General features: G+C 46.7%; 2 protein-coding genes across 2 annotated transcripts; one reads left to right on the plus strand and one right to left on the minus strand.

Moving 5' to 3' along the window:
* Window positions 1-150: 150 nt before the first annotated feature.
* On the minus strand, window positions 151-1677 carry C8R40DRAFT_1178713 (uncharacterized protein; the record flags this gene model as incomplete). The annotated part of the gene is made up of 1 exon (XM_046232912.1): window positions 151-1677. A coding segment is annotated over one exon (1527 nt), but the record flags the coding sequence as incomplete, so codon positions are not given.
* Window positions 1678-6581: 4904 nt separating this feature from the next.
* C8R40DRAFT_1178715 (uncharacterized protein) lies at window positions 6582-7166 on the plus strand (the record flags this gene model as incomplete). The annotated part of the gene is made up of 1 exon (XM_046232913.1): window positions 6582-7166. The coding sequence occupies one exon, from the start codon at window positions 6582-6584 to the stop codon at window positions 7164-7166; it is 585 nt and encodes a 194-aa protein (XP_046078823.1).
* Window positions 7167-15065: the final 7899 nt, after the last annotated feature.

Here is a 15065-nt window from a genome sequence, read left to right on the forward strand (position 1 = left end):
TAGTCCCAGACGATCCACTAAATCTGGATGAATGAGCACAAGGTGAGCTCCATTATCAATCAAAGAGTTAACAAGAATCGGGAAAGAAGTTTTCGGGCCAGAGACATGGCATTTCCAACGCAGATGAGAGACGCGGAAGGGGCCACTTACCTCTTCCTCAGAGTCAGTACCGTTTCCAAGGACAGCACTCGGGATGATAGACGCGACCATATCGTCGTTGTTGTTCTCATCTACCACAGTGATAGTGGCAATAGGACCTGTACGTGCTTTCTTGTTAGAGTCGATAGCAGGGCCCCGCAGTTTGCGAGCGCTATCTACGTTGGACATCATCACTTCTTTGTAACCGTTTCCAACAGGCAAGGGGAATTCATGTTCATTGCTAGAGGTACGGCATTTGACGAAGAATGATCTGCATTTAAAGCAGCCCTCATTTTCGCTGAGCAGGCGACGTTCATTGGTAGTAAGGGGTGGTAGACGACCCGAATGGGATGAAGTACCGCCGATTGTCCCGCCATGGCGGCTCTGTGTATTGGCCGCAGAAGAAGACGAGAGAGGCGTAGCAGCACGAGAGCCAGGGCGGGATTTAATCATGTGTTCCGCCATTTGTCGAGCCAAGAGCAGTTGGCGATGACGGCTGTTATCAAGAACCTGAATCGCTTTCGTGAAGGTGTCGAAATCTTTTGAGTGGATTCCGTGGGCGGGGTTAGCAGCGTGGTCCTCAACCTCCTTGTTGTATGCCTCACGCAAGTGAGAATTGGTAGCGTCGATGAGCATGATTTTCAGGTTTTCCTCTGATTGGAAACGAGGGGTTCCTTGTAGGAGGTTGTTGAGAACAAGCAGCTGGACCGCAAGGTCAGAGACGGAGGTAGACAAACTGTCAGGCATGCGGACGGCACACATTTTACGGAAAGTGGAGTCTTGCCAGTCATGTTCAAGAACGCGTCCGCGGAGGACAAGGAAGAATTTTTCGAAGTCCAATTTGGCGAATTCATCACGGTTCTGGTCGATCCAGTTCGAGACCCGAGGATCCTCCCATACGTTCAGACATCTCGTCATGTAGTCGCTTGGCGCAAGCTTACGATTATTAGTCAAGAAGATACGGAGGTCCCGTTTCACGAGTTCGAGAGTTTCCACTGTAATTTTGCCACAGGACATACTGCCTGGCATTCCATTGCCCGAAGGCTTCCATTTGGCGTATGTGACAGTGTCGTCAAGAATAGTGGAGAAAGCGGAAGGCATGTTCGATTGGTACGTATATGCAGGGAAAAAGTCTGAGTCAGAGTCAGAGTCAGAGTCAGAGGAAGGTGGTGTGGAACGGTGGCGAGAACTGGTAGGAATCTGGTAGAAACCTTGAGCGATATCGATGTTCAATGGGAGTTCGGAGTTGGAGAACGGGAGTTCGTCGAAGTTATGGACAATTTCTGCGAGAAGTGCAGCTCGGCGGCGAGTAACGATCTGGGATGAGCTAGGTGAAGCCACTGTGAAGTCACTGTATCCTGTGGGTACAGAGACAGTAATTAGCACAGTTTCGGTGGCACAGATGACAGTAAAGCGAGGTAACAGGTGGGCGGGAGGCAGGTAGGCGAGATAAACAACACGCCACAAGTAACGGGTATTAGGTAAGAGATAAAATTCTCTGCCAACCGTGGTACGATGTATAAAACTGGATATATGCATATGAACAGTTGAAAAAAAAACCGCTGATAGGCAGTTTAACAATTTATTTTAATGGCGAGGTGGGCAAGATAAGAATTTAAGTATTCTTTGAATGTATGGGGTCCGAGGACCAAAGCGCTGTTTAAAAAAAAGTGGAAGCCTGCCAGGTACACTGGCAAGCAACACTAAGAGGAGGACTCACTAAGACCGACGAGTAAACAGGCGAAGATCTTGGATTGAGAAGATGAGGAGGATACGAGTAAGTGATGATGGTGGTGGTACCAGAGTGAGTCCTGAGGATGTATAGTATCACTATATATACTCTAGATGAGACCCATGACGTAGGACGTGTATGGTAGTGGTAACGGTAGGAAGCACGTGGTCGTGCTTCCAATGAGGTCTTTATTCAATGCAACCATCTGCTGTTGTTCTTCCGTCAATTCCCTTGGAATCAAACTTTCTAATTTAATTCCCAGAAGATCTTTAAATTCGTCTTCCACTTTGGGTTTCAACACTTGAAGATAGTTCCTATCTGTCTTGGGAACATCTGCAGCAAACGGCAAATGAATGTGTCCCCTACTAAATGAATTAGGGTTATTAATTGGTGGGCTCGAAGAAGCAATGGAAAGTGTTTGATAGTAGTTATCAAATGAACTCCCAATCATATACTTCTCAGCCGCATTCATTACTTCGTCAATCTTGAAAGGGTCTTCCTTTCGTCTATCTGACATAGAAGTAACTGATACATCTTTCACAACTGTTTCTAGCACGCCTCTCCTTACTTCGGGAGTCATAGGTGCCAAGAACAATCTTACTGCATCACTATTTGTGATCATTTTTGGTTCGTCCATCAGCTTTTTCATTTCAGCATCGAAGAGGAGTCTGAAGATTCTCATCTTCTCCTGTTCACCTGCATCAATTGGATTAAATTGATGGACCAATTGTTCAAGCAATAATCTAGATCCTCTTTCGTCTCCTACAGATTGCGGAAACATATTCTTCAGATCCTTTTTAAATTGATCCCAATTCGGTTTCTTCACCGAATCAAAGACTCTTAATGCTTGTCTCATTTTATAAGACGTCCATTCTAAAGCCAATCTCACTTTAGCCTCATCATATGTAATTCCTCCATGTTCAAATATGCTTTCAGTAGCTTCGAACCATGGTATCATTTGACTTGGATCAGTTATATCAAATAATGGTGCTGTCTTATACTTTCTTGAAAGTTTCGCACTGGCTTTGTCAATCTCAGCCTTAGCTTCAGCTGACAACGCAGGCATTCCATAATTATTGGTAGTCATTTTGACTGGTTCAATCGTATTACTTGCTTGAGAGATAGTTTGATTTAACGTATCTATCAATCTAGTTGATTCAATCGATGTAGAAGATGTTGAAATTGACTCTGGAGCAATCAATTCAATTATATCTTCTTCAATATCAATCAGATTAATTTCTTTTCTCTTCCTTTTCGGATCGAGATTAGATTTCTTCAAATTCCTCGGTAAAGATGTAATTCTTCCTCGAGATATAGATGATCCTGTTCCTCTAGAAACAGAACTTCCACGCGATGCTTCTGTCGGTATTTGAGAAGAGGATGGACGACTGGATTCGTTCGTAGGATTTAATAGGGATGTTCAAGCTGATGTGCCGAACGTAGACCTCCCAAATACAACTCCTGCTTTACGATATTCTTCCGGTGTCAATACTGCTGCTTTCTCCGAATTCTTCGAAGTACGCGGTTTTCCTGATGAACTAATGTTGACAGTTCACAGAAATGGTATCACAAAGATCAACACACTTCTACCAAATAATCGAATATAATCCAAACAAACGTTCAATTTAATTTATTAAGCTAAATGTAGCTTCAAAACCACCCCTCGCGGTGGGCTCCACATAACGAGCTTGCCTCGTTTTTGTGTGAAAGAGAAAGGAAGGAATCTAATGGGCACTCCAACCAACCAATCTAATACACAATATGCAAGTTCACTGCTATCAAATTTATTTAATAGCAAGGGGTAGCATTGGCAAAGGTTCCGCAAAGCTTTGAGAGCTAAGTAAGAAGCTTTAATCAATCAATTTGAATTGTTCTAAGGATTCGATATATTCCTTTGATCAAGGTAGATTCAGCACGGTTTGTGCTTTGATTGTATTGATATGGGTATATCAAGAATTGGGGGTTTGAATCAAAGTAAATTAAACCGAAACACACAGACCCCTACGGAGGGCTAGAACTATGTGCTGGCACAACCACACAGTGTGATTTGCCCTTAAGACCAACAACTGATCCTAAGTTCGAAGAATACCCAACAACTGGATATACTTCTCGCAGTCACAAGGAGCAGAACACGACGTTCCTATACTCACAAGTGCCAGGCCCGAATGGCTGCTAGCAAAGAGGTTTCAGTCTGGCGGGAGAGTGTCTTTCCTTTTTACGGATTAGCACTGCAGCGTCATCCCAAAATCACTTGTATTCCAGATACATCGGATCGCTATTTATACATACAGAATATAGAGTTGCACAGTACAATTAATTTAATACAATAAATGTTCGGAACCGCAAGGAAACTTCTACAATTGGTCAGATATTTATTTAATTTGAATCTTCATGTCTTTATTTGGTCCACAATGGTTCCAAGATTCAAGTATACCTCCAAACATAGGTAGGTACTTCATTATTCATTTAATTTAATTGTTTTGGAGAATGACTTGAATGGTGTTCAACTGTCATTGCTGTTCAACACTTACTTCGATCGTTTGTCACCTCGTCTGGAGGCAAATCAGCTCTCCTCGATTCTAATCCTATCAATCTGATTCATTCTAGAAGGAGTATTTGATAATTCCTGAGTTCTAGAAAGTCATTTCGAGTCAATCCTCGGCTCATGGTCACTTGAGTAAGTTCTTCCAAACTCCTGCCAGTGTAAGGTCCAATAAGAATACCCTTGGTATGTCATACATGAATGGTCATCCTTCGGATGTAGTCCGAGTCTGGTATAATCCTGCTTGACAAACAGGTAGACTGTTATCCGAAGGTAGTATTGGGGATGGGTAAACTAACCAACTTATGGTAGTATGGGTATATGGTCCCTTCAACTTATTAGACTGATTCAGTATTAACTTTGACTGTCAATCTGGGTCTCAATTACAGTCCTCTTGATACAAATCTATACGTGAAAATGTCACAATTCACAGCATAGACGTCCAGCCAAAATTTAGGCATGTCATCGGATCTCCCGCCTCCCGCTTCCTGCCTCGTTGCGGCACAAAACCTCTTCGCTAGCAGCCATTTGGGCCCGGCACTTGTGAGTATAGGAACATCGTGTTCTGCTCCTTGTGACTGCGAGAAGTTATATTCAGCTGTTGGGTATTCTTTGAACTTAGGATCAGTCATTGGTCTTAAGGGCAAATCACACTGTGTGGTTGTGCCAGTACATAGTTCTAGCCCTCTGTAGGGGTCTGTCTGTTTTGGTTTTAATTTACTTTGATTCAAACCCCCAAACCTTGATATACCCATATCAATATAACTATAGTACAAATCGTGCTAAATCTACCTTAATCAAAGGAATATACCAAATCCTTAGAACGATTCAAATTGATTGATTGAAGCTTTTCCCTAGCTCTCAAAGCTTTGCGGAACCTTTGACAATGCTACCCCTTGCTATTAAATAAATTTGATAGCAGTGAACTCACATATTGTGTATTAGATTGGTTGGTTGGAGTGCCCATTTGATTCCTTCCTTTCTCTTTCACACAAAAACAGGGCAAGCTTGTTACCGCAAGGGGGGAAATATCAAATAGTAAACTGGGTTCCAAAACAGGAATCATGGTGGGATTATTCAGACAGGTGCCCTTAGTAAGGGTAGGTGGTACCAGGGGAGGTCCATCTCCCATAGTTCCACAGCCAAGGAGCTGGCAGGCTATGAAACCAATCTCCTTTACTAGATGTACCCCTATGGGAGTTAGGGAAGGGAACCCTCAAGAGGGACAAGCAGTCCCAAAACCTCTCACCCTGAGTGTGGCTAGGCAACAGATTCAGCAATGGGGAGCTTGCGTCCAAAGAGCAGAATAAGGGGAGTACCTGAGACTGGAGGGAAGAAGATACGCATTGGAGGATGGTGGAATAGCTGCAAGTGGAGGAGGCAAAGGAGGGCTAAGCCTGCCTGATAGAGCACCTCCCCCACATCTTTCAAATCACTCAAGAGATCACCTCCGAGCCAGGGAGGGAGGGAGGAATCAACGGGGACAGGTAGAAAGGGGCGGGGGAGGTGCTTCCCCTCCACCTCCTCCTCCACCGCCACCCTCAGGAGGATGAGGTGATAACGATTCCAATGGTTCCAACAAAGGGGAACATACCCAGTCAGGTAGGAATGGTAACAGGAAGAACAAGGACAAGGGGGAGATTCCCACTGGAGCTCCTGAAGTACCTCCAACCTGCTATGATCCTGACCAACTCTGGTACTATGACCCCAGGCAGGGTGGGCATTGTAAAGTAGCTCCGAGACCCTCCAACGAAGGAGGGAATATATGGGAGAGCAACAAGGAGAAGAATTGAATTACCATCGAGTTGAAACTAGACATTGGTAAGATTGAGAGCTTTCCAGGTGACGATTGTTCTGATCTATGTCCTATATATCTTAAGATAAAGGACATCTTTCCCCCAAGACAAAAAATGTCTTTCCCTTAAGATAAAGGATGTCTTTCCCTGAAGATAAAGACCATCTTTCCCCTAAGATAACTTTCACAAAGTGTGCCTGCGAATTTTTGTATTTCCCGTCTTGCGAAACCAATTAACTCTAAGTGCCCAGCTTGTAGGCTTTGGGCGGCTACATGTTAGACTACTACGATCAGCCTTAAACGTGCAAATCAAACAACTTGGTGGCCATGGCACGGAAAAGAAAGGCATTCGAAGACATATTTGGCACAGAAAAATGTTGACAAATGCCCCCGCTAGTATTAGGACTAGTCCTAGTCCTACAGATCCTCTTGCCTATCCTAGTCCTGCTGTTTCTTCTGTCACCCCTAGGCCTGATACTTCACATTCTATAGATTCCAAACCTTCTGTATTTTTGACGCCTTTAGCAAGCTGTGTACAAGCTTGTAATGGCCAACAACTTGCATTCCAGAACTTTCTTCAGCAAAACTTATCCAACAATGGTTCTTTTGATTCAGGCGCAGGCACGAGCTCCACGATTCAGGTTGCTCCGACTTCAGCAGCCTGTCCAGACTCTGGAACAGCTAATGGCTGCATCAATTGGCAAAATGACTCAGAGATCAATCTTCCAGGCCCTGGCGTAGATGAGAACTCCTCAATTTCAGTGCCAACATCCGTCAATTCAACATCTCAAAACTCTCTGAGCCATTCTATCATCGACAGATTGAACTTTGGCTTATCTATTATGGCTCAAATAATCTTGAGTAGAGACTCCCTAGAATTCACCCCACTTGACCCATCAGCTCTGGAAACAATTGTTAAAACTGTTCAGGCAACTGTGAAATTCATGCCCAACCACTAACACAAAATCCAACTGAGCCAAAAGGCTACTATGACAGGATAATTGTCATAGGTGGTTGGGACTATATATACCACATGTATTAAGACCTCTCCGCATAATCTTAACAGCAACTGTAAAAGATTAATGTTCACATCCCTCACATGATAAACTCTTGATATCTGGTTATAGATTGGCAGCCCTGCTTTTCAAAATGACGCGACACTCATGGACATTTTCAACAATCCTAGACTAAGGCATTGTTTGGTTATCAACACTTTGTTGCACATACAATCCCTTCAGAAGGACATGCAAAATCATCTTTCAGCTCTTCATGGATTGTCGCCAGACTCAGAACCAATTGTTATCCAGAATGTACTTGGAAGGGCAGAGCATGCAGTATAAGCCACATCATCAGACTTGAGGAAAGGAGCTACAAGCGACACAGTCCATTCAGAAGTTGCAGAGGCAAATGCAGTTCTTGAAGAAGTGCGTTTCAGTCTGGTGTGAATCATACCCTAACAATAGTACGTCATGGTCATGTTCTGAATAAGGCAATTTCTTAATCAGTCTCACAGATGTAGCTGCACTTGATATTTCTTCCAATTATACAATGGCAACACTAGTTGTTTATACACTCATGTTAACACTGCGACTTTTAGAGGGTGTTGGTCATACCATCTCTAGTTTTTTCCTCAAAGGAATCAAAATTTTTGGGATGAGCTATGGACTGTTGCAACCGGAGGAGACTACAGACCTTCAGAGTGAAACACTTTCTGACATACCCAAAGACATCCGGCAGCTGGAACGGAAATCCAATCTTAACGTTGAGACCACTGTGTACACAGTTTGTCCACAATGCAGCTATACACATCCACCCATATTTTCCGACAACTCTTCCAAACCAATGTATCCTTCAAAATGCACGCATTGCCCAATGGCCCTTGCAGAATCCTGTAGCAAATCTTTGCTGCTAGACAGTAGGCATCCCATAAAGGCTTTCGAGGTTTATTCTTTCCTAAATTGGTTTGGTCACTTCATTGCCCTTCCAGGAATTGCTCAATACAGTGACACATTTTGCATGCAGATTTCCGATGAGCAACCTCCAGAAGACAAAGAAAGTGCATGCAATGGATGGTTCTATTTTGAGCTAAGGGGACCGGATGGGAAACTCTTTGTATGCGAGAGAGAGAAGGAAGGTCGGTGGTTCTTCAAGCTCCATGCAGACTTCTTCAACATTGAAGGGAACTTGCACGGTGGCAAACACAACTCGACAGGAATCATGTCAATGAGCTGCCTCAACCTTCCCCTAGCAATACAGAAAGATCAGGCTTATGTCTATGTTCCTGGAGTCATACTGTAAGACCTGGGTCAGAATAGGTCTTAGGGTAGGTTTTGGTATGAGGAGTTTACGTTGTAGCATGCTAGGAGCAGGCTGGAGCTCGAAGGGAGCTACGGAAACCGCAACTAAGGACGGGAATGACCTAGTAGTGGCTGGGATTGAGAGATGTGACCCTTGAAGGGGTTCCTGTAAGGTCCAGGGAGGTCCCTAAGGCGTAGGTAGAGGAGGTAGAGGTACAGAACCTAGTAGCATTGCATAGGAGGAGTTGTACCCGCTAGAACGTCAACGTAAGGTCGAATAGGTCATAGAGAGAATAGGTCTTGAGTGTATAAGCTCCTGAGAAGGTATACGCCCGGGAGGGGAGGTCCTGGGAACTGGGGGTTAGAGATGGATGACCTCGAGTGTTGGAGGTGGTAACGGAGAAGCGACACATAGTTCGACGTAGGGGATAGCTTCGGGATGTCTAGGAAGGTAACAAGGGGAGCTTTTAGGGACAGGGCATGACGTTACCCCCCTCCCCCCCCTTCACTCCTCCAAGCCTCCGAGGAGGTTTCACTTCGAAATATCACGTGGTTTCCACGTGATCAAACTTTTTCATTTATAAGTTCATTTTCCCTCCCCGTCCGCCTTCTTTATCCTCCTACCTGTCATTACCCGAGTAAAACTCGACTGCAATGACTGCACCTTACGCTTCTACTTCTGCTGGGGTTTCCGATGCTCCTGGCATACCTTCCTCCTCTCCGAATCGCCGCGACTCTGATGTGGACAAGATCATAAGTAATGTGGAGGAACCTTCCCTTGGGCAGCTATTGCTGTTCAAGTCTGTCTTTGGTGTAGGCATCTGTCATAAAGTACGCAGCCCCTATCATTTTCCTTTTCTCACCGTCTCGACGCCTTTACTTGTACGATACATCATCCCATCACTGTCAGACCCCCATCGATTACTGATCCATCTATTACTGATCCACCTGACCCATCTTCTCCTTCTACTGGCTTCCGCCACCTTCCTTGTTCCTAAACTGTACAGTATTACATTGTTGTTTCTCGCAGACCGGATTATGTATATATAGCCAACCCTCCACAGCCTGGTCCCTTATCTTGACCTCTCTGTCATTATCTGGGACCAGGTATGTGCTTACTTATTATTACCTATGACTACGATACTCAATATATCTCTGTCATTATCTGGGACCAGCTTGCCGCCGTTCTGCTTAGTCGCTCCGCCTTGTTACCTTGTCCAGTTGCTCCGCCTCACCGTTCTGCTTAGTCGCTCCGCTTTCCCGCTCCGTTAGTCACTCCGCCTCTGCCGCTTCGTGACAGCATCTCGCTTGCGTGTTACATTGTCGATGATCCATTGTGGTCTATCTTGGCTGCTGCGGATCTGCCGTGTCCCACCTGCGTTCGAGGTAAAAAGGAAGGTAGTTGCTCACTTGTTCCCCATCTTGCTCGGTGTAGCAATTGCAATGATAAAAAGCCGTGTGTCCTTGGACGATTAGCGCGCTTTTGATATTTTTCCCGCAAGTGCTCTTGCGACTTGGCTTTCGCTCGTCGTTTCCTGGAGGTCCATGGAGACCTGGGTCAGTGCACCCGCTATTCTCTCCCAACTGAGCAGTGGCGGATCCTTTACGATCATGTTGAACAGAGCACTAATTCGACCAGTGCGCTTCTCGAGTTGAACCCTTTGGATGACCAGGATCAGTGGGAGCTGGATTGTCAGGAGCTTCGGAAGTTTCGTCAGCGCCAACTGTTGGTTCCTCACACCTCCCCGTTAGCTCGCAATTCTTCTCTCCTACCTCCTGCTCCAGTTACGAAAAAACGCAAACGACTAGTCAAGGTGGACTCTGGTTCTACCCCCAAGCATTGACGTCCGGAACAGGCTGTGGATAGGTCGTCCCCCATCGCACCTACGGTTCCACAGGTCAAGGGAGGTTCAGGTTATCGTCGCGTGGTTCTCGTCCTCCGTCCTCCCCACATTTCCGGTTTGGAGATTCCCACTTTGCCGGGAGTAGGGCACCTCGTCCCTGAGGATTCCTCCCATCGATTGGTTGTCGACCAATCTCGATCTCAGGGTTACACCAAGACTGAAGTGGAGGAGCTCCGAACACTCCTTGCGCAGTCTCGTGGTCAGGTTTCAACCTTGACCTCTCTCCTCTGAGACACCTCGTCTTCGTTGGACCTTGGGAGTCAGGAGCTCAAGGCCAGTTGTCGGTCATTGAAGGAGGTTGCAAGGGACCGTGCTGAGTATCAACGGGTTCTGTCCCAGTTTCGGGCTATCGAAGCTGAATTGCCTGAGCCTGCGTCCGAGGTATGTTTCCTTCCCCCTTGCTTCATTTCCTACTGATCTGAGTGGCTTTCTCTCGTCAGGACCTTGTGACTTGTTTCCGCATCACCCATTCTGAGGTGGATGCCTACAAGGAGGTGGCGAAGCATCAAAAGCAGGAGATCGGGGAGCTCTGTAAGCAGGTTGATGACACTAGTAGTCGTTCCTCCGATGCTTACGCGGAGCTCGACTCCACTAATGCTTGTGCATTGCGTCAACGAGATCGTCTGGAGGAGTTGGAGGAAATGGTTTGCCAGTATCGGGATAGGGCTCATGTCGCCGAGGGTTTGATTAGGCAGTACCCCGAAGATGAGGGTTTGTACGAGGTCGAACTGCCCTCCCTTTCAGAGGTCCAGCGGAAACTTGATGCCTCAGAGGCTTTAGTTTGTCGGTTGGCCACTTTCGCTCACCAACTTTATCAAGCCAATCCCGCGAACTTGCTCCACTACCATAACTGGTATGTAGGAGGTCTCCTGGAGGCCATCACCCTCCTACTGTATTGTGGCCTCCATCACACTCCTGAGCGTCTTTCCTCCGTTGTTGACCTCGTTTTGGGTTACTTGTCCCAGGCTTGCTTTACCCATGGTGAACTGCATCTTTGGTTGACAAGTAGTCTCTTGTATTACTATTCCAATGCAGCAGACCGGGTCGAGGGTCTGTACCAGGAGATGTTGACCCACTCTCATTTCCCTTCTCATGACGCCTTCCTTACCGCCGCCCAGCACGCCGGATACGTAGATGCCCGTCCTGGTTCCTTGGAACCTCTTCTCCATAGGAGATTCTTTTCCTTTGATCACCCCATTCCCATTACGCCTTCTCCTACCTCCAATCAGCTCCCTGCTGTCCCTGCTATGGATTCCATTATGGTCTCCTGGGAGCGTCTTATTGCGAATTATATCCGCAATATGATTGACACCCCAGGACCCCATTACTTCTTTCCCACTTCAGCGGAGCTTCCTGGCGTTGGGGGTGGTCCTTCCCCTTTAGAACGTTCTGTTTTAGCGGAGGGGGGTGACAAAAATGCTCCCAGGAAGGTTGTGGGGGTTACAGGGGAGACAGGTGTGGCTCTTTGTCTGAACGTTGCAACACCCGCAGAGGAGGACGACAGGGATCCTCTTGTGGGAGGTTCGGAGATTCCTGCCATGGCTCGGACTCCTCTTTTCCTCCCTGCTTCTCATTCTCCCTTGTCTCCCCTTCTAATCCCGTCTGTCCCTGTCATTCCCCACACTATCAACCTCACAATGATTGATGACGATGGCGAGGATTTATATGAGTCTCGTGAGGAGTTTGAAGCTAGGATGCAGGGCGATGTGGCAGTTAAGAACGAGAGGTCCAGTCCCACGTTGTAATCTGCTTGTATTCCATAGTACAATTTTGTCTAGTGTTGCGTAGTCCGTAGTCCGTTTCCTGCATGTGAATCAATTCTTTCTTATGCATTCGATGTGAATTGGAAGTAGCGCACTAAGTGAGGAGTGAATGAATAGAAAAAAAAAATGAAGTTTGGAATGGGAATTAAGAAAATCATAACTATTCGTCATGTCTTGAAGTCTTTTGGTCGTTAGTCCGTGCTCCTCCGCCTCCCTCCGTCTTTCTCTCCCCTCTCGCTCCCTGTGCCCCCTGTTGATCCCACTACCTCCTCCCTGTCATCCTCTGCCTGCTTCTCCAGTAGCTCCCATTGGTCCCGCTTTGGTTTATGCTTTCTATTGTGCTCCCTATGCCACTGCTTCATAAGTTCCAAGGCGCCTGCCATTCCTTCCCATCCCACCCATGAATTGAAGTCCTCATCATAACCCTCCCATTTAACAAGGTATTCCACCTCCTTGGGCTTTCCTTTAATGGGCTTCGAGTCTAGGATGCTCTCCACAAAGTGTTCCGATTCTCCTTTGACAAAGATTGGAGGGGGTGGGGAGTTCTGTCGTCTGAACTTGTCATGGAAGTGGGGCTTCAGTCTATCCACGTGGAACACATTGTGGATCTTATGGAGGTCTCCCAGGAGGTCCAGTCGGTAGGCATGACTTCCTACTTGCAACAGTATTGAATACGGTCCCGTCCATTTGTGATCCAGTTTCTTCATGGGTCGCCTAGTCTTAATGTTCTCCATAATCAGCCAGACTTGGTCGCCCTCTTTCCAGTCCGGAGCCTCCTGGCATTTCTGGTTCGCATACTTCATATATACCTCATTTGCTGTTCGGATTCGTTCCTGGAGGTACGTATGTAGCTCCTTAAAGTTGGCAGCGTACTCGTTGACCTCCGCTCCCGGTCTGAAGTTATGTCGGAGGGCATCCCATGCTTTGAGAAGACGTGTGTTATGAATAGATTGGCAAAGTCCTCCGCATTATCCATCGTATGACAAGGAACATATATAGCCTGTTTGGTGAGTCGGCAGACTACTACGAGAATGGCGTCGTATTTCTCTGGACCGGCCGTGGCTGGGAGCTGGGAGATGTGGTCTAGGGAAATTGAGGACCAAGGTTGTTGACCAATTGGTAGTGGACGGAGGTTCCCGTAAGGTTTGGAGCGACTGGCTTTGGCTCTCAAACATGGGTGGCAGCTCCGTACGTAGTAGTTCACATCCTTAGACAGCCCTTTCCAGAAAAACAGCTGGTTTACGAGCTTCTTGGTGTGTTTCTCCCCCGGGTGTCCCCTCAGTTTATGGTTGTGGTACGGCTGTAGGACCTCCCTTCGTAAAGTTCCAACGTCTGGGACGTATATACGACCTCCCCTCTTTATCAGCCCATCCTCCCAAACAAGAGATTCCTCCTCGTTGCGTGCAATCCTCTTCAGTGCTTCAATCATAGTCGTGTCCTTTGGAGCTTCCCTTACTTGATCTACTAGCAGGTCCTCGTTCATGAGGATCGTAGCATTGAGATGTTCTGGAGGTATGAGTACCCTTTCCCTCCCTGCTAAGACCTGATCCCTTGAAGCTCCCTTCTTTGGGTACACGTCTGATCTTCGGGTGAGCGCGTCCAGTTTGGCTCCCAACCTCCTTGGTTGATAGTTGATGACAAAATCGTATCCTGAAAGGAGCTCTGCCCACTGGGCTTGTTGTGCTGTCAGCTGCTTTGTAGTGGAAAAGTACTGGAGGTTGTTATGGTCTGAGTATACTTGGATCTGGTGTTGGGATCCTTTGCAGTACGCCCTCCATTGTTTGAAGCAATCCACAATAGCTAGGAGCTCCTTATCGTAGATGTCATAGTTCAGTTCCACGGAGATCATTGACCGCACATGGAAGGCAATGGGGTGTATCTCCCCTGTTTCAAGATCCAGCTGTGATAGGATCCCTGCTATAGCCAAGTCGGAAGCATCACATTCGAGGATTACCGGTAGGTTTGGGCTGTAATGTCACAAAACTAGGGCTTCGGAGAAGGCTAACTTCAGAAGCTCGAAGGCACTGCTACACTGTGGCATCCAGTTCCACACTGAGTCTTTTCAGAGGAGCTTTGTGAACACCTTGGTGATTCCCGAGTAGTTGTCTATGAACCTCCTATAGAAGTTTGCGAATCCAAGGAATGCCTGGAGCTCCTTAACCGTCCTTGGTTTTGGCCAGTCCATTACCGCCTTTACTTTTTCTGGATCCATGGATACCCCCAATGGTGATATAATCACCCCCAAGTATTCGACAGTGTCGACATGGAACACACATTTTTCCGGCTTTGCATGGAGGTGGTTCACCCGTAGTCGTTCAAGGACCTTCCTGACATGTTCCACATGGGATGCTTCATCGTCTGAATAGATCAGAATGTCGTCCAAGTAGATCACCACGCATACGTCCACCATGTCGTGAAAGATCTTGTTCATGAAGAATTGAAACACGGAGGGAGCATTCGTGAGCCCAAATGGCATTACCAGATACTTGAATGACCCATACCGAGTTTGGAAGGCAGTCTTCCACTCATGTCCCTGGGCTACCCTGACGTTGTTGTATCCTGCGCGGAGGTCGATCTTTGTAAAGATCTTTGCCTTCCACAGTTGATCCACTAAGGTGCCTATCAGTGGGAGGGGATACCTATTTTTCTTTGTGATCTTGTTTAGGGCTCGATAGTCAACGCAGAGTCGTAGAGTACCATCCTTTTTCTTGGCAAACAAGACGGGAGCTCCCGCGGGGGAACTGGAGGATCGTATCAACCCCTTCCCCAACATCTCGTTGATGTACTCCTTGAGGGATTTCAGCTCCTTCTCAGACATGTTGTAGAGCTTCCCTATGGGAGGTATCGCATCCCCTTCCATTTCGATTTTGATATCGTAGGGTCGGTGCGGAGGT

Source organism: Lentinula edodes (assembly GCF_021015755.1).
Source record: "Lentinula edodes strain Le(Bin) 0899 ss11 chromosome Unknown C8R40scaffold_94, whole genome shotgun sequence".
Classification (NCBI taxonomy): domain Eukaryota; kingdom Fungi; phylum Basidiomycota; class Agaricomycetes; order Agaricales; family Omphalotaceae; genus Lentinula; species Lentinula edodes.